Genomic DNA, 24,625 nt, shown 5'->3' with positions numbered 1-24,625 from the left:
GACTGCAGAAGATTGCTAATATTAGTATTTAGTTCAAAGCACTACCTAAGTATAGCTTCACAACCCCCTGGAACTGGCTCACATAAATGGAATGCAATCATATATAATGTTGTTAAAGTGTTTTGGTTCATCGTGAGGATATTTAGAATCTCACATTCAGCGCCTTGTTTTCTTTTCTTCTTCTGATTTTTTTGCTATATTTTTGCTCTGGGTTTCAATCCTGCATCAGGTTAGTGTTAGTGTCATTTTTTCTGGCAAATCTCCACACAGTTTCCAAAAATGTTGCACACAGCATTTTTTAAAGTTTTGCTCAGAAATAATAAAACAAATCTTCACTGTGTTTCCAGTTTCAGTCTCAGTGACTGCCTCTAACCACTGCATAAATGCTGCCAGATCAGTATACAGTGCGTTTAGTGAATTAACCGGTTTTGCATTCCAATTAGTCCAGATAATAATGCTGTTATACTTGAACAGACGTGCCACCAACTTCTATGACCTCACCAATTTGACATTTCTTAAATAGCTACAAATTGGGCAATTTCCATCTAAAATGAATCACGACTGAAGCAGTGACACTGAGGGGAAAAAGTAGGTTTATATTTTTTTAGGATGGTTGGAAAACTTAATTTCTTATAAACAGTTCAGTATAAATAATGGAAATTTGAAGTATTTGTGTTTTATACACAGTTTTTATGCTACTCTGTCAAGCAAGGCCACCTGCCTTTTAACTATTATGTTGTATTATGGCTGTCAGACAAGTTTATTGTAGTTTATTGTACTTAACTGATGAAGTAATAGCACATGTATATTATGTTGCACACGAACCAGATAATGTTACTTTGATTGGGTTTCACATCTGTCCTTCAAGTCAATAAATGACATTAAAATATCAGCGTCATTAAATAAACTGTACAGTGCATATGAATGATGTGCTGTGAGTATTTGAAGCTATTTTCTGGCTCTTAAAGTCTGAGGAGCTGGTCCTATCTGCAGTTAGAGGTCAAGAGAATGGAGAACAAAATTGGCACCAGTAGTCTGGCTCCATCTGAAATGAAAACATGTGGTGTCACTAGTAATCTTTATTTGCACACGGCGAGGCTGTCTTTTATATGGCTGATATCCTGAAAACAGCTAGCAGGGCTGCCTTACTGCAACACTTTCCAATTTTAGTTTGGCAGGTTGCTGCCCAGAGCTAGTTGTCATTGTTTACCATAGTGAAAGGGATTCTGCAATATAAATTTGGGAAGTTTAGACTAAGGTGGAGGAAAGATCTGTTGGCTTGGACAGGGTTGAGGTGAGGTTTAGGCAGCGTCTGACTAACGCACCTTAGGAGACCTGCAAGGAAAGAGAAGGTAAAGGGACTCCATTGTAAAGTGCTATGATATTATATTATATGAGATGAGATGAGATGAGATGAGATGAGATGAGATGAGATAGGCTATTTATGAGCCAGAGGGAGCACGCTTGGGATTTGTTCATGAAACTGAACTTTGCATTGTCACTGTGTATTCTGATGCCAGTTTGCATCAAATACACATTATATTAAACTAATTTGTTACTGCTATTGATGAAGTAAAACTCTACATGCAACACATCAGATTCATGAACTGTATTGAAGCTATGTTAATTGCATTGTCCCTATTAAATAAACAATTAAATAAATAAAATAAATAAATAAGTGTCTCTCATCAGTACATATATCTGTGGTTTGATCGCTAATATCTACTTTTAGTTCACTTACTGCTAAACTAAAGATAAAAGTGTGTTACATGTACACTAGCATTATGCACAGCAGCTAACTAATTAACTTACTTTCACCCATAATGAATGGATTAATGGACGGAGAATTCAGCTCTTTTCCTTCACTTCTTCTCCCCATTTCCACAGTTCCATTGCCTGACATTTGTAAACCCAACCAGGCACTCACTTTGACCATACCCTGTGTGTTTTTTTTCCCTTTGGGTGTCACACACTACTCAGCACTTGCTGATTTTTCCATCTCTATCAGCACATCATTGACCTTTAAGCAATGTATGTTTTCAAATCACGTACAGTGTTGGCTTTTTTTCCCCTCCCTGCTGCCGAATTAAGAAATGAGCGTGTCTCTAATGGTTTTTCTCATTCAGCGAACCACTTTTATGTATTTTCAAAGGCAGCTTTTCCATCATCTCCCCTGCCCGGTGTATCAACAGCGGCGTCTCTGCAGCTGTGGGAGTCTATCGCCCTGTTTTAACAGGAAATTGAACATACACCCACATCATGTCTCACCAGCATGAAATGAGGGCAGGATCAGATAAACATATAGAAACGCACACACATATGCTTCCACACTTATTCATAAACACACCCGGAGACACAACTGACAGTACTCCCAGACCTTCAGGAGAACTGCACTCTGTGTTCTGCACAGCATCTCCCTGCTCATACATCATTAAGTGAGTTTGGGTGTTATTATGGAGAAGATGCAGTGTATTAGATGGCCTGACAGATTGTGTCAGAGCCTGCAATCCTATCAGGATTGGATAATAAAAGGACACTTAATCTAGCCAGTTCCCACCAGTCCTTCTTTGCACACAGAATAAAAATCCTGACGATGACTCTGTGCTCTAACCGTCCTTGTCTCCTCGCTCCATTCCAGCCTAAAATATAAGAATAATAATTCAGATTTAATCGTCTCGATCTCCAGCGTTCCATCCACCAAAACATTTCCCATGAAGTGGCGCAGAGTTATAGCCCAGTAAGGTAAAACGTGTTTATTGCCTTCCCTGCAAGGCATTAATGTGCCATAGAAATAGGTTCCCGCGTCAGTATGCATGACTGGTCGATGATCAGCTAATTTACGAGGACCTTCGCTCATCAGCAGGACCTGAGATGCGAAGCAGGAAAAAGGCAGGAGGGCTTCGACTCGGCATATTGTCCTTCGCCTGCCATGCTCCCATTTACTATCAGTTGTGATAAATAGGGGCATGGCAGACGCAACAACAGCCAATCCGTCAGCTTGTAGAAAGTCATAGAAACAGGTCTACATTCTGTCTGCCCAGTTTACTCTTCCTCTGTCAGAGAGCAGAGAAAAAATGGGCTCTGTAAATGTAATGACAGGGGCATAATGCTGGCTCACTGCCTGACGGAGTTTGTGATCTTTCGCACCACTTTTTGAATGCCCTGTCTCGGTACAAAATAAATTCTACATTCTGTTAACCCTCATGCTTTCTCTCTCTCTGCAGTGGACAGTAACCCCTGCCAGACCAACCCTTGTCTCCACGGAGGGAGCTGCCTGCAGGAAGGTGATGGCTACAGTTGCTACTGTCCTCAGGGCTTCTCTGGAGAGAGCTGTGAGATCGGTGAGTCACTGCCAGGTCAGGTGGAGAACTCGGAGGTCAGCGCTACAGACAAATGCTGTGTCGCCGTGGCGTAAGGGGGAAGAGAAACGGGCATATGCTGGGCTAACATTTAGCAGATGTACTCGACTGTGCAGTCAGCTCATGAGGAAAACACCAGCTTCCCTCACTGGGCTTCATTTTCTGGTGTGTTCGAAGGATCCAATCTTGGTGCGCTGACTGCTCTGCTGTCAGGTCCAGTAGTTTTTGGATCAAGCTCCCTGATTGAAAATGAACAGGGAATATCCATATGCTGCAAGTCATCCATTTGTGCCAGAGGCTGTTGAAGGTGCACTATTTGTGCTCAACTATGTGTGCGATTGTGTCTCAGTGTGTGTGTGTGTTGTCACCCGCTGCCCCGAGAGCAGCAAGCAGCTCATCTTTCCACTCAGCTGTGTGATGGGAGAATGTGGCTGTCAGGAAATGGTGCTGCAGTGATTTAGGTGTATGAGCCACTGTGTGTTTGAGACATGCAAGGACACACGGCCACAGAGGAGATCTGAGCTCAGTGAGGGGTGGAGTAGCTGATTAAAGTGTGGTGGCGGCGGTGGAGACACACTGCTGTGGATGAGGCAAGATGGGAAAGTAAAGGAGAGACAAAGCAGATGTGGAATTAGCAGAAAAATATCAAAGTGACTTTCTTACTTTGAATGCAGGAATTTGAACACAGCAGGGTCCAACTGAGCTTGAAAATGTCAGCACTGGTGCAAAGTTGTTGACAGTCCTATTGATTGCAAGTCCTGGTCAAATAATTGTGGACTGAACCGCAATAAATGTTAGACTACATACAGGAGCCACACTGTGAATTAAAACTTTGATCTTTCATTTTTGACATGTAAAGTTTTCCAATTTCTTCTCCGCCGTGAGTCCAGCTTGCTTCCTTTAAGGCACTGGAGTAAATTAAAGATTTTAGACTGTGTATTTTCTATTCTGTGTGGTCATTCTCTGAACATCTGTGTTCCATTTTTAGCAATATAAAGACCAAAGACCAAGCTGTGGTTTGAGGAATCATTACTTATGGAAAGTGGTCATAGATCAGGGGTCAAGGGTCAAGACAGGGATATTGTCCTGGGTCTGATTATCAATTACTTCTAAAGCTCCAACCCAAAAGTACATATTATGCAACATTTAGGGGTGTCTTAATTGGAAATCAATCAACAATCTGCCACCGGATCAATAATTTGTGACAAATGCATGTTAACTGCACGTATTCCGCCCACACGTGGTTTGTAATGATTTGCTGCAGTCGATTTGTTAGTCATTATAGAAGACAAAACTTAATAGTTTTTAAGGAGCAATTGGAATAAATGATGAGGAAAGCACATTCATAAAATATTTGTTATTTCCTGAGTAGTTCTTAGGCTTTCTTCCCTCAGGAGTGTTCCCTGAGTGCTGCTAAACAACAGCATATCTGGTGTTTTTTATATTAATTACAATTAAAGGCACAAAGGTTAATTGCTCATAACAGCGAAGGCTTGACCACAATTTTTCCGTGCTGTTTTAATGAGAACATGCAAAGTTTGTCTTCTATTTCACATTCAGCTCCTGTGAGCTTACGAAAGAACTTCTGACTTTTCCTTCTGATTCCAGATGATTTTAGAGACAAGAGAGTCATAAAAACTAATATCCATCTGCACTACATCTGCTCCATGTCAAATTATTATTAAGGCAGAATGAAGAAATGTCACCTGCAGCACACTTTAAGAGCTGTCTCCAAGGATTTAGGGAATTATTATTTTTTGGAAGCTGTATTATTGATGCACTGTGTTTCCACTGTTATATATTTATAGAAGTGTGGTAGAGGAGAAAGAGAGAAGCTGTGGACATCTCACTCTTAACGCTTCAGCTTCACTAGATCCTCGTCTTCAAAATGTCTGTCTCCTCATATTTTCCTTTCTTTAGCTTCCTTACTTTAGCTAAAGATACTCAAGACTGTCAGTAAAGACACCTAGGCAGTCATAAATCTAAAGGCGCTAAAAATCTACGCTTTGGTTTGTAGTATCCCATTGATCATCAGGGCTGGTTGGTTAAAATCTGGATCCTGCAGCAGAATAAGTGATTAATGAGGCACGCAGCAGCCTGTCAGCTTGATGGCCATGTGTTGAGATACAATAATGAATTATATTTTCCTCCCTCCACAGCTGGAGCCAACATTTGTTTATAGATATGAGAGAATAAAACATGGCCCGAAACAAACAAGAGGAAAAAAGCCCCCCTGGGGAATTTTTACTCCACTGATTTTGTCCAGATAAAATAATCAAATATCTCAATCCTGATGTCTCTAATCCTTCTTGTGGTTTGCACAAATAGAAGCAGACAAGCAGCAACATGAATGAAAAATAGAAAAGACTGCTGCATGTTTCAAGAAATGCACACTAAAATAAAGGCTTGCCATCCTTCAAAGCCCGTATACATCCACAGCACTCGACCGCAGGTGTTTCCACTTACTGTGCCTGATTAGATTTCCACTCAGAACTCTTGGAGTCGGTACAAACTGTGCTTGATTGATGTTTGTCACTTTTTTCACATTAGTTTTGTTGAGCTTGTCAGGATAGGACAGCTTTATCATTCATACTAGGGCTGGAGTCAACCAAAGAACATCTCTGTTAAAACCGTACCCAGTTATCAACCAATCGATTGGTCACAGGAATAAAAAATGTGCAGATTATCTCTTGATTAACTAAATCAGCCACAGTGCAGTGAGTGCACTCTACCTGCTGGCCTTAATAGCTTCAATGTATTGTAAATAAACATGAAAAGCTAGCATTTATAGCATATAGCACTACACCTATTCATGGAAGAATTGTGATTCCACACACAAGTTAGTCAACCATTTTCAGGCTATATGTCATGTTGGTTGTTAAACTATGATATGCAAACTGTCTACAATTGATGTTTTGGCTATTTTAAAAAAATGTAGCCACACCAACAACCCCTTTGACATGGTGTTAATTAGTTTGGAGGCGACTCAAAGTAAACTTCCAGTCAATGCTAAATTAGTTAGACTGAACAGTGTCAATTATGTTTGGTGTTTTGGAAATTGTGAAAACATAGGAGTGTTTATAGATAGTATGTCCCTCCCACTGCCAAAAATAATGGATTAATCTCGGAAGGCATGGAATGTAATGTTTTTCTCCTTATGTAACATGACGTCTGTCCAAACAAGGAGAATTTAGTCAGATTAGAGCATCTCAGTCAAGCAGTCAACTAGAGTATTTCCCAACATAGCTTCACCAAACTGGACCCTGAACAGAGAACTAATCAGCAAGTGTAATATAAAACACTCGTGATAGTTTGCAGGTGATCCAGTGCCCCACCTTTCACCAGTTAAGTTATAGTTTCAGAACCGTTTCTAGTCGAGAACCTTGAATTCAGGAAAACCAGCCTGCATTGCTACTAGTTTTAGTGAAATTGAAAATGTAGGTGCCTACTGATGACATGTTCACTACTACTGCTGCAACCAATAATAATTATAACAATGATTATAATAATAACAGATTTTATTTGTTGGCACCTTTCAAAACACTGAGGGAGACCTCATAAAACATCAGGCATAATAGAACAATATTGAAGCAGCAAGTACATGATCAGGGTATTACTGCCTTTTTCATCCTGAGCCTGTTTTTTTTCTGTTTGTTGTCATGAAAACACACAGAATTGCACAGATTTACATTCTGTGATGAAACCGATTCTGTGCTGGTGAAAATGCCCCTTTAGTGGACTTGTGATATATTCTGCATGCTTAAGTATTCACATTTACATTGTATTCCTGATATTGCTTTGTATGAACTCTTGTAGTGCCACTAAATTCTGTAAAATTGATTGTACCACAGTGATATTGTGAAAAACTTAGTTTAATCGGAGATGGATTTGATTTCCCCGAATAGAATGCACTTTGACTCAAAGCCTGGCAGAAGACTGATGAATAAACTCAACAGATTTCATACATCCTTGAAAAGTATTTTTTTAATTGCAGATCAGACAACCTAATCAGCTGCTGATAGTAAGTTTTCGCATGATAATACTACACATTAGTTTAAAAAAATGGTGCAAACAACAGCTGGCAGATTATTTATGTATTTGATGTCACACTGTCAGAGTTTACACGTGAATAGAATTAAGCGGATCCGATCATTAATGCAATCATTGCCGCAGGTCTGAGTAATAACACAGAGTTTATGTGTACCTGCAGAAACCTGAGAGCAGATGAATAAATGATGCACACACCACTTTCCACATCAAAGCAGGTGTTTATAAAAGAATAGCATGCAGTGGGAGTGTGTTCACCTCAGGCATGTACAGGACATGTACACACAGTTTTCTGTAGCCAGTTGTGGGTGATGTGAAATGGTGGGTATGAAATGCGGAACCTAAAGCCAGTTTCACTCACTGTGTTATTACTTCTTGCAAGCTGCACATCTACACTGTCAAGCCATAATTTCCCTTCGTTAATAGTCTTCATCCTCAACTGTGAAGTGCTTGGTGGAGTTCTTTTTCAGCGTGAGCACTATAAATGTTGGAGATTAATGGTACCACCGCTTTAAATAGCCACAACCATATGCAGCAGCGGTGCATAATGGCAGCTGTTCTGGTGTGATTCGAGGACTCTGTCTGTGTGACACAATGCCTTTTTTTCTCTTTTTTTTTTTCTGTTCTCATCATAAAAGTCAAAGTCTAATGAGTATTAATTGCATTGCAAATAAGTGTATTTAAGTCTTTTTCTGGCTAACTGTGGGAGTGGAAATTAGGCTTCTGCAGTGATTAAGAGTTATAAAACAGAACTTAGTGCACATGAAGTATAATCTCACACACATACATTTCTGTTTTACAATATTTACTGTGCAGAAGAGCTACAGCCACATTCATCACGACAAGAAAAAAGCACCACAAGATTACACTTTAGAGCAATGTAGCTGTAAAGATCGGCACTTCACTCATGACCTTGAAAATGCAGTTGACAAAACAATCTCAAATCAGCATCCACATATTCCCTTTGTCTGGCGTCTCCGTCTTTACTTCACATTTCTCACCAGCACATTTCGTTCCCTCAGTTACTGTGGAGTGTCGATGTTAACTTTAAATATCAGCATGGACGAAAAATCAGAAGGGCTCAGAATGCTGAAAAGTTTTGACATCTACAGTAAAGATAGACGGATTGTCGTCTTGGCTACTATAAATTAAATGCTCTACTTCAGGTCTGATGCAGCCTCCTCTCTCTGTCTGTAGTCACTCTGTGGCCTCAGAAATGTCTCTAAAGCAGAGACTGCAAAAACTGAACAAGAAACACAAACCAGGAAATTAGCTCCTCTCACAGCGGCTAAGTCTATGCTAATGGCTAGTGGCTAAGTTAGAAGACAACCGCAAATTACCCAGAAATAGAGTCTGGAAAATAGTAATTAATGATACTTTAACATATGGACCTTAGTGGGCAATAAAAGTGACAGAACAGTGAAACCCACATAAACAGAGGAGAGCGTCCTCATTTAATCACTCCTATTTCTGTTTCACATTTTCAGTCCTAGTCACCCTCCTTAATAAAGAACACTAGTTATGAATGGCAGGTTCTCTGCTGTCACATGCTGTAAAAACATTACACCAATTTACACAGGTATCCACCTACTTATGTGCAATAACTGATATCTCATCCTCTTGTATATAGTCTTTTACATAGTATTTTTTAAATCATCTGTGCATAATGTTCTCTGCAATTTTTGCACTGTTTTTTTTTTTCTTATCTATTCCTGCACTGCCTTTATACTTTTTCTTTTGGAGCTGCTGTAATGGTGAACTTTCCCCAATAGGGGATCAATAAAGTTCATCCTTATCCTTATATCGGTTCCAAATATCTGTCATTGGCCTTTCTTGATTGCCAATAGTTATCATTGAATCGGCATGAAAAAAATGAATAAATAAACAAACATATCAGTCGATCCTTAATCTACAGTTCAGTCAGACCTGGGCAAACCCAATCTGCTTTATAGCATCATGTGACAAAGTTCAGAAAGTACCAAGACAAGGAAGTGAATATGCTGTTTTAATAACAGTTAAGAACAATATTTTTAGTTATTTCTATTGAAGAACCCACAAACAGACTGATAAAGTCACCAGCACAGTTACATTTGTTTAAGGTTACTATCCCAGTTTCCATATATAATGTGTCATTTTCCCCTTTGTTTACTCCAAAAATGAAACCTAATTCACTTTGACAGCGGCAGCTTCTTCTATTCCGTTTGAATGTGGTCTGTTGTGGCGGAAAGGCATTAACCCGTCTCTGTCTGTCTGAACACAGGTCAACAAATCACAGTGATTCTAAATGTGGCAGGAGTTAGGGAAATTATTTCTGGTCGACTGCTGTTTGCTCTTCAGAAGGACCTCGATCAGCCCATCAGTCCGTCAGTCAGGAGGAGAGCAGGCAGGTAAATCATTTCAGGCTGTGAAGACATTTATATGCATCGAGATTAGCCACAACAACACATTATTTTTGATTAACAACACATAAATGCAGCGCTTTCTTCGTGGCAGAATCATGACTAGCAGCTGCTGGCTGAAGCGTAACTCTCGGATTTCAAATTCAGCGTGTGTTGTGGGGTCAAGACGGTAAATGATCCTATTAAAAGGAGGAAATTACTCTGGTCACACTATTCTCTCTTCCTGTCTTTCGACCCCTGTCCCGCTTCCTCTCCATCCATCTTCCTCATGGCCCCGTGTGGATCCCCCCTCCGTCATTTTCTCTGTCATTTGCATGATGAATTGGAGGAGATAACAGCACCTCAACCGCTTCGGAGAGTTCAGCGATTTGGTCCAAGTGACACAGTCGCCGTTGTCTTTTTTCCTTCAAAATCAGAAACAACAGCCAGAGTGAAAGTCAAACGTGAAGCCGGCATCCACAGCAACACCTTCACTATCTAAACCAACAGTCAGATTCACAGGTGGTCTGAGGAACTTCTAGGTCAATTTCAGCAAAATAAATTGAACAGCAACATCTTCTATGCTTTCTGGGCACATGGCAATGTCCTCAAGTTGGTTTTCTGCTCAGCTTTCTTCAAACTTTTGCACCCCCACACACTCTCTGGCCTCACTTCCAATCATGCTGATTAGATCTGAGTTACTGCATCTCACCCATTCCCCTTCCTCTCTCCCCTTCCCTGCTCTGAGTTTTTATCAAACGTGAATTTCCTTACATTTATGTCTCTGACTGCATCTTCAAATCTTCACCCCTGTTGCCTCTTTTTCACACCTTCACCTCCTCATCATTTTCTTTCCTGCTTTTATTTTGTAAATCCTTCTTTTCCTATTTTTCTTCTCTCTAAATTTATTTGTCCTCCTTCTGTATTTCTTTCCTCTCTCCTCTTCAGTCCACCATTTCTCCGCCTCCCTGCCTGCCTGCCTTCCTTCCTTCCTCTCTTGCCCCCTCCTGCACATTGCTCTTTGGCAAACCCTGCAGTACAGGGCTGTATTGAAATTGCTCCGCAGTGCAGAGATTGGGGTGAAAACAAGCCTGAAGCCCCCTCAGCATTCCTCCCAAATAACACATTTCATTTCCTGCCACACTTCCCTCGCTCTCCTACAACCCCTCACCTCTTCCCTCTGCTTTCCTTTCCTTCTGTCTCTTTCTCTCTCTCACTCAGTATTTTCCTGTCAAAGGCCAATACAATTATTCATACAGAAATGTCTCTGTACTCATGCATAAAATGAAACTTATTCAAGCTCACACGCTCACTCACCTGCATACTTGAACTGCCAAATATGCTCACAAGGGCATGTGCCAAATATATTCTCAGGTTTTTTTCCCCTCTCTTCATTGCACATGGCCTTGACCACCCCCTACACACACCTGTTGGGGCCAATATGAAACCAATATGTGCCCAAGACTATATGAAGAGCTAATGCATAACTCATGCATAAAGAGAAACTCCCCATGTGAGGGTTCTGTACTAACTAATTCATCCTCTGGGACCACTCCTCTCATATGATTGAGCCTGAAAGATTCATGAGGTTGAGGCTATTAATACCAAAAGCTTCCTCCTCACCAGAGTGTCCACAGATCTGAGCGATGGGGTCAAAGACAGTGGGGGAAAGTTAAAAGGTCGAGTATAACGGGTGTGTCATTCGATACTTGTCCTCAAGAATCAGACAATTGGAACCAAACTAAGGTAAAAGCAGAAGTTCTAGATTTGAATGCAGTAAAACTAAGAGTTATGACCAAAAGTGTAACAAAAGTGGGAGAGAGACGTTAAAGAAAGAAAGAAATCCGCAGATCGATAGACTCTCAGTGAGTTGTAAGGGTACGTTGAGGAAAATAGATGGAAAGAGCTGCTGCTGCCATGCTGCTCCCCTCAGGACATCCCATTCATTCCTTCATTAATGATGGAATGGATTTATGTGTTTGGCTCCAAAATCCGCCAAGTTCCAGAGGTTAGGTTGATATGTTGTGGAGTTTTTACTGCTCTTTCTGGGCTCCTAGTTTTCTTCCAATGTCACATTCAGCACTGACCAAAAAGTGAAGTGAGGCCCAGTTGAAAAATGGTGAGTCATATAATACGGAGCAGTTTGATTGCTGGCCTACAGTAGAAGACCACTGAGAAACACAACAGGGGTGGATGCTGGAAACTGAGCAGTTGGAGTCTGTACTGACTGCGCTTGATTGATGTATTTGTCTCACTTTTTACATTAGTTTTGTTGAGCTTGTTAGGATTGGATATTGGACAGTAAACCAAAGAACATCTTGGGTAAAATTGTATCTACTCATCAACCGATCAATTGGTCGCAGGAAAAAAAAAATCTGCATATTGTCTCTTGATCAACAAAATCAGCCACAGTTGAGTGAGTGCACTAAACCTGCTGGTCTTATTAGCCTAATTAGATTCATAAGTAAACATAAAAAGCTAGTTTTTGTAGCATATGAATTTATTTTCGTTGTGTTATATGTTATGTTTTCATTCTGATCTCTTTTAAAAATATCTGTAACAGTACATAGTAGTTTAAAACTCATTTTCCTTCCGTAACCTGTTGCCCTTGTTTTAATTCATGTGTGTTTTATTTTGTGTGAGTAGTTGGAAACCTATGTGGACACCTGTGTCACATTCCTTGCATATGTTCGCATACTTGGCCGATAAAGCTGATTCTGATACATATTCAGTGGTATTACATAATTCCTAGGGCTGTAGTCAAGCTATGAAAATTTTGGTTGACTGAAATTGTACCTTCTCATGAACCAATTAATTGGTCACAGGAAAAGAAATCTTCAAATTATCCATTAATTACCACTAATGGGCTGTTTTTAATAGAAATTGTTGTCAAACTCTATCTCTGCTTGGCTTTTTTTCAGCTCAAACAGGATGCTTTTAACTGTTCTCCTACAAAACTCTGCAATAACTACAACCAAATATCGATATTTAAAGTTCACTTTTTGGTGAACTATTAAAGATAAAGATAAAGTTCTTTATTTCTCCCCACTCCAGGGGAAATTTACATTGTTACAGCAGCTTTATTTACAATATATACAAGGGTGGCAAAATTTTTTAACAGAAAAAATAAAAATAAAAATAAAGTTTAAAAGTGCAGAGATGTGCAGTGCAAGAATGTCAGTGCAAATTTTATGGTTTGGGGTGGTAATGATATAGTCCAGTTTATGTTAACATCAGCCAGTGATGCTGATGTTGTAAAGTCTTATAGCAGATGGCATGAAGGACCTGCGATAGCGCTCTTTCTTGCAGGGTGGATGTCTCAGTCTGCTGCTGAAGGAGCTGCTTAAAGACCCCACAGTGTCATGCAGTGGGTGAGAGGGATTGTCCATGATGGATGTGAGCTTTGCCAACATCCTCCTCTCACCCACCTCCTCTATGGAGTCCAGGGAACAGTCCAGGACAGAACCTCCTCCTGACCAGTCTGTTTAGTCTCTTTCTGTCCCTTTCAGTGCTCCCTGCTCCCCAGCAGACCACTGCATAGAAAATAGCAGACGCTACCACAGAGTCATAAAATGTCCTGAGCAGAGTCCTGCACACTCCAAAGGACCTCAGTCTCCTCAGCAGGTGGAGACGACTTTGGCCCTTCTTGTACAGGACCTCTGTATTGTGTGTCCAGTCCAGTTTGTTGTTGAGGTGAACACCCAGGTATTTGTATGTGTCCACCATGTCAATGTCCAAACCCTGGATGTTCACCGGTGCAGTCCGGGGTGTCCTCCTCCTGCGGAAGTCCACGATCATCTCCTTCGTCTTACTGGCGTTGAGCTGCAGATGGTTTCGCTCACACCAGTCCAGCTCAACGCCAGTATTCTGCCTTTCTGTGGCAGCTACAGCCGTCTGACAGCGGTACAACAGCAAATGACTCAGCACAGCGACTCGAATGAACCATGCATGAGGCTGAATATGACAGCGAGTGTGCAAATGGCAGCGCACGTGTCTTTCTGTGTGATTGATGACCAGCAGTTTGTCACAGTTTGTCGGCAGCTGAGGAGCTCCTAAAGGGCCATGATTGGCTGGCTCAGCCTGCACCGCAACGCCTCATTAATTCCTCCACACCACTGGATTCCTCAATCAGCATTATGATTGGCTGTACCCTCGCCCTTACCCCAACCCCTGCCACCGTGCATACTCTTTACACCACTAAGAGTGCCAAGAAAGCCTGTAGTGCTGATTGGAGCTGACTCAGGCACATCCATTGCACTCGTGCCAACAAAAATGAATACAAAAACACAAAAAAATCTGCATTAAATGCTTGATACAACTGCACACAAACCTGAAGCACTTGCAGGTGTGCACCACATTGTAGTTAAACTCTGTTCACACCAGATAAGAGATGGGTGGATGGCATAATTTCACAGTTTCCAATCAGCATGGACACTCCCTCCTCTCCAAACTCCTCAGGACAATGAGGAACAGAGGACATACTGGCTGCAGAGTTGAATGTGAATGAGCAGCAGGGCTGGTAATGTGAGCGTGTTCATGCAGTATCTCTTTGTTATAAACACACCTGCAGATTAATGAGCTGCTGGCCAAGTTGCCAGGACTCACCTCTCTTTTTTTAATCTCTTTTTTATTCTCTCTCTCTCATTCATACACACACTTCCTGCCACCTCTAGTTACCTCATATTTTCTGTTCCTCTTTGTAATTTACTGAAGTGTCAAGTGCAGTGGATGAATATGCATGCATGTAGTCAATGTGTGTTTGATTTTGCTCAGTGTGTAAGTGTGTGTGTTGTGCTGGATGGATGGATGGATGGATGGATGGATGGATGGATGGATGCCGTGGCTGTGTGTACACTGTGTGACAGCTGTAGGAGGAAGTGAAGCATATAAAGGCTGGCTACGTAGAAAGCAGGACAAATTGATTTCCCATGAAGACCCGGACCTTGGTTTTACACAAGGGGGGTCTTATCAGCGTTCCAGAAACACTCGCACATGTATGGAAACTAATAGAGAATAAATATGAATCACATGCTGTGTGCTACATTCCTGTTGGTCAGTGTGTGCACATAACATAAACAAACCTGTGCAGCAGTATACACAGATACTGTATTTTGTTGGCTATGTTGTCTTTCCTAGACAGTTTGTGCATAATCCATCCTTATATCCTAAGGGACCCTGCAGAGTTTTGACAGTTTTTGACCGCATAACCAGCAGCAGTTTTAGAAATTGGATTGTGTTTTTTGTGGGGTTTTTTGTATTATGCATGTGATTTTTAATAACTTGAGGTTCAGGTTTTTCCACTGATGGACAGTTGGTAGACAAAAAAAAAGCAATGCACCTACAAAGACAGCAATGATGAAGGCTGATAGCTAACAAACATTTTAACAATGCACAAAGGAATATAGGGGCTGCACAGTTGCTCGGTGGTTAGCACTGTCGCCTTGCAGCTAGAAGATCCCCAGTTTGCATCCCAGCCAGGGATCTCTCTGCATGGAGTTTGCATGTTCTCCCTGTACATGCGTGGGTTTTCTCTGGCTTCCTCCCACAGTTCAAAAACATGCTCAGGCTAATTGATAATTCTAAATTGTCTGTAGGTGTGAGTGTGAGTGTGCTTGTTTGTCTCTATGTGTAACCCTGTGATAGACTGATGACCTGTCCATGCTGTCGCCTGCCTTGGCCCCAAGGGATAGACTCCAGCCTTCCCTCGCAACCCTAATGAGGATTAAGCAGCATATAGATAATGGATGGATGGATATGTGAATACCTTGTCTTATATAACAAAGTGGCTATGGGTTTGAAATCATATTACATAAACTCAGGGCCATTAAACATTGTAGTATTACACTTTATTTGTTCATGTTGTGTTGATTTATTCAGATGTCGTGGCTCTGCAGGAGGTTTGTGATCTCAGGGGCTGTCACGTTTGCTCACATTGTTCCTGATCGTCACTGGAGGAGAGTCACCGCTAAACACAAATGTATGTCATTCTGAAATAAATAGTTAATCTGACAGCAGTGTCCTGCCTGAAATATCATTGTTAACCTCGCATCATTGACAGTGTGCAAGTGACAGTTTAAACCGGCAGCTGCTGATGCTCGCTGGCAGACTTAAACCGACATATTTACTCCGCTGTGGCTAAGTTGATGGGATAATATCTTTAAAAAGTCTTAGCTGTTGCCTGTGTGCTCTAGTTGTCGCCTCATGTCAGCGTCAGAGATGCATTTAGCAGGAAGCCTCGTAGCTTCGGGAACACATGAAGCTGATTTACAGCCAGTTCCCAGGGTTGTCAAAGTTTCCCATTTAGACTTTAAAGCATATTACATCATAATTTATGCTGTTTTTATCACCATACTGTTCATTCTTTAACTTAATTCAGAATTTATATCTTCAGGATTCTGTTTTGTAATAAACTGGCCTCGTACGTATCTTTTATCCATAAGTATAACTCCTTTAAATCTCATTATTTGTATATTTTTCTGTACAAAACCAGGGGCAGGTGTGGATGATCAAAAAAAAATCACAAAAATTGCACCATTTATTAGAGCCACACACTGTAAAAACTGAAAGAATTATCAGATTTTCAGCTGTTCAATAATGCTTAAATTGGTCATGAGTGACTTTCCATCAAGAAACTGGAATAATGACGATATAATGAAATAATGATATTTCATTAAAATCACTTCATTCTACATGTCTCATTTAAAAATTCACCAAAAATGAATAGAAGATTCTGTAGAAAGCAAGAAAATCGGGTCATTTTAGTGCAGCCTTGAAGCCACAAGTGACTCTGCTTCTATCAAAAGTTACGTAACAAAGTTCAGGTACTTTTCCACTGAACTGGCTTGAACTGCAGGCAGTGTTTACACAGAGCAAATAAAAGAAGCATAGAAATGTAAATGGTAAAATATCTACAATATATAGTCATGTTTTGTTTTTTTTTTCCAGTATTGACAACAGCTGTGGACACCTTGAATAATAGAGATCTGAACATCTGAAATTCATTCAGTTGCATCTTTTTTATATAATTTATGGCATTATACCTGTGTCATACTGTGCAGTGGACATTTTTAAGTTTTCTATTTGTAGTAATGGTTGTGCCATTTTTTTGAGGTGCAGGACTTTATTACAGTGAAAAATGAGCCCACAGTGAGTGAAAAAATAACAGGAACGGGGGAAAAAAAACTGAAAGTGCTTGGAAGGGTTAAAAGAGAAACCTGTAAGGACTTGAATTTTTTAAAAAATGGCAATAATATTTTATCAGATTATATTCATGTCGAGACAAAATCTATTTATTTTTTCTGTTGCAATCTTTATAATAGATTATAGCCCACAAATACACACCAGTAGAAGTAATTATTAGAAAATAACCACAATTTAACTTAAACTCGCAATATAGGTCAAAAAGAAAAAAATCACAATTACTGGAGATAGTTTCCTTAAATTATTTAGCTTAAATTTAAGTCTTTAACCTTAAATTCCAGCTTTTATATCTGACAAAAGGACATTTCTCCCTTTTGTCATATATTCCTCATTTTATTCTTGTGAGGATGCATTGATCCTTACAGAAATATAAAAACACTCTACATACATGTATAAACACACACAGTACTGTACACATTGTGGTGACCCAACCCAACACTGGAAAGAGGTTTTTTTTTTGCCTGTATCTCCATGGCAGCAGCCCAGAGAAAAAAAATAGCCAAAGACAAGAATGAGACAGAGGGAGATGGAGCAAGGAAGCATGAAAGAGAAAGAGACAGAGCAGAGATGATTGAGAGGATAAAGCCTTGGACTAGGCCTGTGTGTGACTGACTGTCAGATCTAAACGCGCTGAAAAATAGTAAATAATTCCTCCTTAAGATTTACCAGATGCCGCTTGTTTAGTTCGCGAGCCATTTCTTTACAGAAATAGATTTAAGGATTCAACATCAGAGCTCACTCCACTCTGAAACGCATCCTTATATAATTTCACCGTCAGTGATTAATTGATTCTGACAGGACTAAGGGAGAAAATAGATAATTTCGCTCTACTATTTCCTCTTTATGTATGTCAGAAATAACGACAGGAGGCAGAGAATAGCCTGTCATTCACCCCTCTGGGGAACTGCTCTACTTTAAGTTATTGTATTTTTTAAGTGTGCACGGGAAATGAGGGAAGACGAAGGAAGAAGGTATGCAAGGAAGGAAGCCGAGAAGAAATTTAGATGTAACAAAAGGAAGTAAAGGAGGGAAGATGGGGAAAGTGCAAATAGGCAAGGAGGGAAAAGTAATAGCATAAGCAGTTTGTTTTAAGATTTGGACTTGGAGCTGCTTTAAGTCGAGGTGAGGCGTGTTAATGATCACACCCCGAGTGTCAGGGCCAGATAAAGTTGTCGGAGAACAGACTTAACAGAGCTCGGCCCAGAGGGATCCTAGTGCTGCTGACACCAGCAGCCCTTAAGGGACACCTGTAAACCTTTTTGACTCAAAGGAAATTAGCTCGGCAAGACCCACGGGGGCGAAGGAGGATAAACTTGCCATTTAGAGATCTCCAGAGACAGGGAGAGAAAATAGAAGGTGAGGAGGCTTCGGAAGCGACTAATGAAAAAGAAAGTATGGGAGGCAGTGAGGGGAAGGGAAATGAGGAGAAGATGATTCTCTGGATCTGCTCTGGATTTCCTGTCATTTCGGAGTCCTGCATATCTCCCGGTTCCCTTCTTTCTCCGTCTGCAGGGAGACAGAAATAGCGAGTGACTGTATGATACTGGTGGCACTGTGGCAGATTGCTTGGCTTCTACTGTCCCTGGCTTCTTCTTTTCTTTTTTTTTTTTCTGGCCATTGGCCCCCCTCCCACATGAAATATAAACAGACAGTGAAGATAGAGCCAGGGAAGACACACAAACACACACACATGGCATCCGTGAGCGGAGTCTGGCTGTCAGAAGTGAAGGCTAGCAGAGCGATGTGAGATGTTGTGACACTTTACCTCATTACATTTTCCCAGGCTGTTATGAATGTTGCAACAGCGCTGTCAACCAAAGCGAAGACCTGTCTGAAACATACTGTGGGCACACACACACACACACACACACACACACACACACACACACACACACACACACACACACACACACACACACACACACACACATTCCCACATCCACAGTGCAACCTCCGAATTAAGATGGATCTTTAGCTCCTTTTTATTTTTCATGTTACAGTGTGGTTTTTTTTTCCGGAAATGCCTACAAGTCAGGTTTTAGGCTCTCTTTGCTCACTTCCCCTCGACTCACAAGAAAATGTGGTAAACCCCGTCGATTTGGATCGCTGCCTGCACACGGCTCTTAGTACATCTTCTGGGCTCCAGGATGTAATTGCGTCTGGGGGTGTAGTGGAGAAGCAGCACATCCCTGCTCATCCCAACATCTCAGCCAAGTATAACGGCTGAAGCATTTCTTTCCCCGTTTTCACCAGAACCGCAGCGCAGAGCAGTTTCTCCAGACTGTGGATCCTCTGGTAGGTTGATGAGTGTTGCGCTGAGCTCTGTGGAGAGCCTTGGGCTGTAGCAGAGCTGCTGTGTATTCTGTCCGTTTCCTGTTCTTCCTGCTCTTCCTGATCCCTTTGTAATCCATCGCACCCAAACACAGCTGAAGGCCTGCGACTCTGCAGTGTACAGCTTCAGCACAGAGACACAAATGCACACAAACGGACAACTTCCGTGTCCGCTCAGATAAACACACAATCACAGGTGGAAGCAGAAACACTGAAACAGAACATCAGCAAATACTGTACAGATTATGTGCATTGCAATGGATATACACTGTAAAAAAAAAAAAAACAATAAAAAAACAGCCTTGTTTTGTAAAATATCAATAAAATTACAAAATTAGTCTGTAAATCTTCATGTTTGATGTAAAATAATATTTCTGCCCCTGAACTCTGAATAAAAGAAATTATATTTTAAAACTTTTTAAGAAAACTTTTTTTGACACAAAAAGACTGTTAAACTAAATTTCAAAATTATTTCCTTTTAATTTCAGTAGATGAAGCTGTTAAAGTCAAGTCTAATACTGTAAAAATATTTTTTAAATCAACCACACTTAGTGACAATTAACGGAAAAAGAAACGTTGGATTTCTCATTTTAAATTTGTTAGTTAAATGAGAGATGTCCTGTATAAATACTTAAGTTTTCACAACAAAAATGCTGAATTATTGTGTTTTCATTATTGTATAGTATTTATAAGCATTAGTAATCTGTCAAAATACAGTCCTAATCATTAGATATCATCTTTTGCTTTATCTATTAATTAAAAAATCAAATAAATACACATCATCTCATATAAAATTAAAGCTAAATTAAAACAGTTTGTTAGTTTTGGGGGCATTTTTGTTAGTGTTTCTGTTTTACAATGTAACACTGTGCATTATTAAACACTGAAAACGTGGTCATGTCATAGTTACAACATAACTATGAGCTGCTGTTGTGTTTTCCTCTTCCATCTGATGATCTCCATCAGCAGAAAGACTTTTTTCCAGTTGTCAGGTTTCAGTTTTTGCTCTTTCAGGACTTCTCACCCATACTGGCTTTTAAAGTTCAGACTCAAAGTTTATTCTTGAACTTGGCAACGGCAAGTGACAAAATAATTTCACCGCAAGTAGCAGCTCTGGAGCTTATACACCTGAGCAAACTTCATCATATCACATGCATCCACTTTTATGAGCTTAACATATTTTACTTACTTTTCTCTGCCTGGCTGCAGTCGCTTTTTCTCTGTTTTGTTGTGTTGGCTGTTTAATTTTAAATTGCATATTTGGATGCAATATATAGAAGTCAATCATGTATCTCTGGCCTTGTAAGAGACTGCTATTTGATAAAGAGAAACATTCAGTTTATTATATGTGACTGAATAGCTTTTACATTGAAAATCCAGCATATTCTCGCAGTATGTCTTTTTTTCCTTTGGCCTTTTCTTATCTAAAATCTAGATAATATATGCAGTACAGGAATGCAATGTTCCTAATCATAATTCTATACCAAACCTGCAATAGTGCTTCAGTTATTATGTGCTAGAAACCATTGTCTCCCTTCTTTCATATCTCCTCAGTCAGCTGTTTTTGTTCCTGAACCCCACATGTTCCAACCAAAGAATTTTAAGTGCATTAAATATGGTAAGTACACCACTAAAAGCTTAAAGTTAACACCTGTTTTTAGTCCCAAATCTACTCTCTGCTGAGCTGCTCCAGAGCTGGAGTCTGCTTTCCTGGGATTTGGAAGTTCAGCAGAGGAAATTCTCCCTGTGATCGCTCATTTTAAACGTCAGCATGGCTAATCTCACAGGACAGATGCAGCACAGCAGCTCGGTAATGGCTGCTGGTGAAGGCAATATTTTTGAGCAGAAATGTCCATATTTCACACTGCATCTGATGTCTGACCACAGACACAGAAAAATATGTAAAATAAAACAAACTATATTGTAAATTCAGCTCTATTGGAAGAAGACTTCTCTTTGTCTCTGTTTCTCTGGAATTACAAACATAAAAATCAACTACAGCTTTAAACTCCTTCTACTAATATTGATGAAGGTCCCCCTTGTGCCAAAGAAACCCCAGCTCTGGCCCATCAGGACATGGAAACGGCACCTCTGGGGGTGTCCTGTGGTGTCTGGCACCAGGACTTTGGTAGCAGGTTCTGTGGTCCTGTGGGTTGTAGGGTGGGGAGATGTGGAAAGTTTGGAAGACAGGTTAATGCTTTGGGCTCTTGTTTGTGTTCTTTCAGTCTCTCCAAAGCAGTTTTAAGGTGTTAGGGGTTATTGTCCTGCTGAGGAAGGCTGTTGGGGAGTGTTGTTGCCATAATATGAGTGGTACATGTCAAAGTAGCTTCAACATCAATGTCAGGATCCAAGATTTCCCAGCTGAACATTGCATTGTAATGAGATTATTAATTGACTTCACTTGTTTCCATGTTGTGGCTGATCAATGTATATGTGCAAACTCAGCAACAAATGAAATGTGCAAATTAAAAAGTAATTTTAAGTCAACTGTCAATGCCTTCATGCGTCCATAAGTGAAATTCAGCTTTAGAAACACAAGTCATTCTGGGATAAATTTATCCAACGTAATCCAGATCTGGTTGCAAAAAGAAATGCAGCATCAGGTGTATAGAAATATTTCAGCTACTGAAAGGAGGAAGTTGATCAAAAACAGGTACTTTGTCAGCAGCTTCTAGAAATTGTTAGCACTACATAAAGCAACACGACTAATTAGTTTTTATGTAGTGTTAGTACCTATTTCAATTATCACTAAAAAGTTCTGTATGATGAATGAAAAAGATCTGAATGCTAAACTTTTGCCAGTCTTACACCATATGAGAAAGATCCACATTGGACAGAGAAATCACTGACTTCTCCGTTGGTGAAAGACAAGATCCCAATTAAAAATGCAGGACAAAGTTGAGACAGAGCTGTCACAAGTTGAATGTTATGGAGCTGCAGCGGACTTTTGGTCCAGCTAGACATCGGAGTTTGACATAAATCCGACCATACACTTTTTTAATGAGAATTAACACCTGAAAAGTTTGCAAAATGCATTTTTCCTGGAGGAGCCATACAAGTGAAGACATCATAACTGGAATAAAAGAAGCATTGGCTCTGATGAGAGACATTAAATCTGTATAACAAAAGACAATGAGGTGAACATGGTGAAGGCTGCTGCTCTGAACCAGTGAACCAGTGGCCTGTTTCTTTGGAGTATTTCTTTTACTGAACAACGTGTGCTGGACTATAACAGTTTTCTTAAGTTGAATCAGTTAAATAAATGTTAGCTTTACAAGTAATTTATTGTTAAAGGCACATTAATTTCAAACTGAAGGACACACTGCTAATGAGGCAGAGGAAAGATGAAGGATTCAGACTGTCAGGTTGATAGTCTGAGCTCTGGATGCCTGGACTGATGTCCTCTGGCCTTAATGTGAATTTTTAAACACCTCTGAAATTTAATGATTCCATAAAATGACCCCAGGTATTCTAGTATCATTAATTCTTTCGAAATTAAGCTTTTCAAGTAAAAACGCTTGTATTTTTGCTGAAGAAAAGTTTGCAGTGTCATTTTTTTCTATTATCGTGCATGGGTGGTGAGTACGGACATAGCTGGAAGGCAACTCATGCACAAACACTGTGGTTTAACAGATTTTATAGGTGGAGGACATTTGGTGAATGTGGGGATAAACTGGTGCAGAAAGATGTCGCAGTAATATTAGTGGTCGGCTTAACATGTCTGCTGTTGCTGCTATGCTTTGCACCACTGTCACACTGCTGTTATTTCAGTGTTTTCCTGGCTTGGTTTTCCACTTCTTCACCTTCAAGTGGCTTCATGGTGCCACTGGGTCATCATACTGAAGGAAGCTGTGGGTGTTACTGGCTTACTGTAGTGAACATGTTGGTAAAACATGACGACAAGCAGACACAGACTCGTGTTTCTGGCCATCTGATGGATAACTGCGGTATTCACTCCCTTGCCCTTCCCACTATCTTGAAGGCAATCTCAGAATAAACCTGATGGGGCAATTGGCTGACATTGGAGGGTCATCAGTTAATGCAGCTCACCTGGGCCTTCCAGGCTAAAAAAGCTGGCATGTGTTCGCTCTCTCAGCCTTCTTCTGCATTTGCTCCTTCAGCACCTCCATGCTGCTTACACTTCTGATATTACAGACTTCCACACTCCATTGTTTCATAGTTTTAATACATTTTATTTGATTTAAATATGTCTCTTGTGTGAACTCCCCACTCGTCACTTTTGTCTGAGCTACAGTAGTTCGTAACTTTCTTTTATGATATCTACCATCTCCTTGGGGAAATATCTGGTTTCTTAGCTGCCAAATTCTGCACTATATTCACCAGCTACTTGCTATGTTTGTCTTTTTGTCGTTTGTGTGGGACTGGGTAGAGTTTGGTAGATGTAGCAATGCTGAAAGACTCTTAAACGCTTAGGGATTCTGCAGAGCTGAGATCTATACTACGAAGCAGGATTTAAGTTTTGCTTTTTTACATGACTATGGTAACGTTGCACACCTTACTTGCTCCAGAGCAGGTTATGTGGATGATGGTCACCAGGCTTTCCCCATCAGGGCCCCTCGGCTTTGGAATGACCTGCCTGAGGAGATAAGGCTCGCCGAATCAGAAACTTCTTTTAAATTTCTTCTTAAAACCCACTTTTATAGACTGGCCTTCCAGTAGAGTTCTGTTTTATTTCTCTTTTATCACTCTCTGCCTTTTTATCCCTTTTAAAATTTTCACTGCTTGTAGTCCCTCTTTCTAACCTCCTGATCTTAATCTATTTCTGTCTTTTATTTTCTCTTCAGCTTTTCTATTAAACCCCCTTATGTGATGTCTTCCTTTCAACCAGCTTTTAATTAGCTATCTATTCTGTACATTTTTGTCATTTTTTTAAATGTTCTACCTGTCAAAGCACTTTGTGACTGTTTTTCCTAAAGGTGCTATACAAATAAAGTTATTATTATTATTATTATTATGTTCAAGATAACAAGCAAACATATATGAGGCACATTCTACTGACCAATCAGCTATCTTGGAAAATTTCATCACCGGGCAAATAGCAAGAAGACTTTTTGGGAGGACAGGAGTTTTTAGAGCTGGGCTATTTCTAAGCCATTTAATTTCATGGTCTATAGGCCTTTGTATAGCAATATAATTCTCAAACAGATTCTAATTAAGCATTAAGTTCTCGTACTAGTTGACCTTAAAATATTTGTAAGTAATTCTACTTAGCAGTTTGAGGCCTATTTGTCTTTGCATGCTAACAAGACTGATCAAAGTCAAGCTTTTCATTCTCTTAAGCTGTTCATA

At 40.2% G+C, this 24,625-nt stretch overlaps 1 protein-coding gene across 2 annotated transcripts in view; it reads left to right on the top strand.

The window, feature by feature from the left end:
• Positions 1-24,625, top strand: part of ncanb (neurocan b) — a 211,675-nt gene that overhangs the window by 135,512 nt on the left and 51,538 nt on the right. For both annotated transcript variants that reach the window (XM_035949577.2, XM_023273505.3), the window contains exon 10: positions 3,225-3,341. In XM_035949577.2, coding sequence (XP_035805470.2) covers positions 3,225-3,341 — 117 coding nt within the window. The remainder of the gene's footprint in view (positions 1-3,224; positions 3,342-24,625) is intronic.

This window comes from Amphiprion ocellaris, chromosome 2 (assembly GCF_022539595.1).
Source record: "Amphiprion ocellaris isolate individual 3 ecotype Okinawa chromosome 2, ASM2253959v1, whole genome shotgun sequence".
NCBI lineage: Eukaryota > Metazoa > Chordata > Actinopteri > Pomacentridae > Amphiprion > Amphiprion ocellaris.
This window is presented reverse-complemented; position numbering and strand designations above follow the sequence as displayed.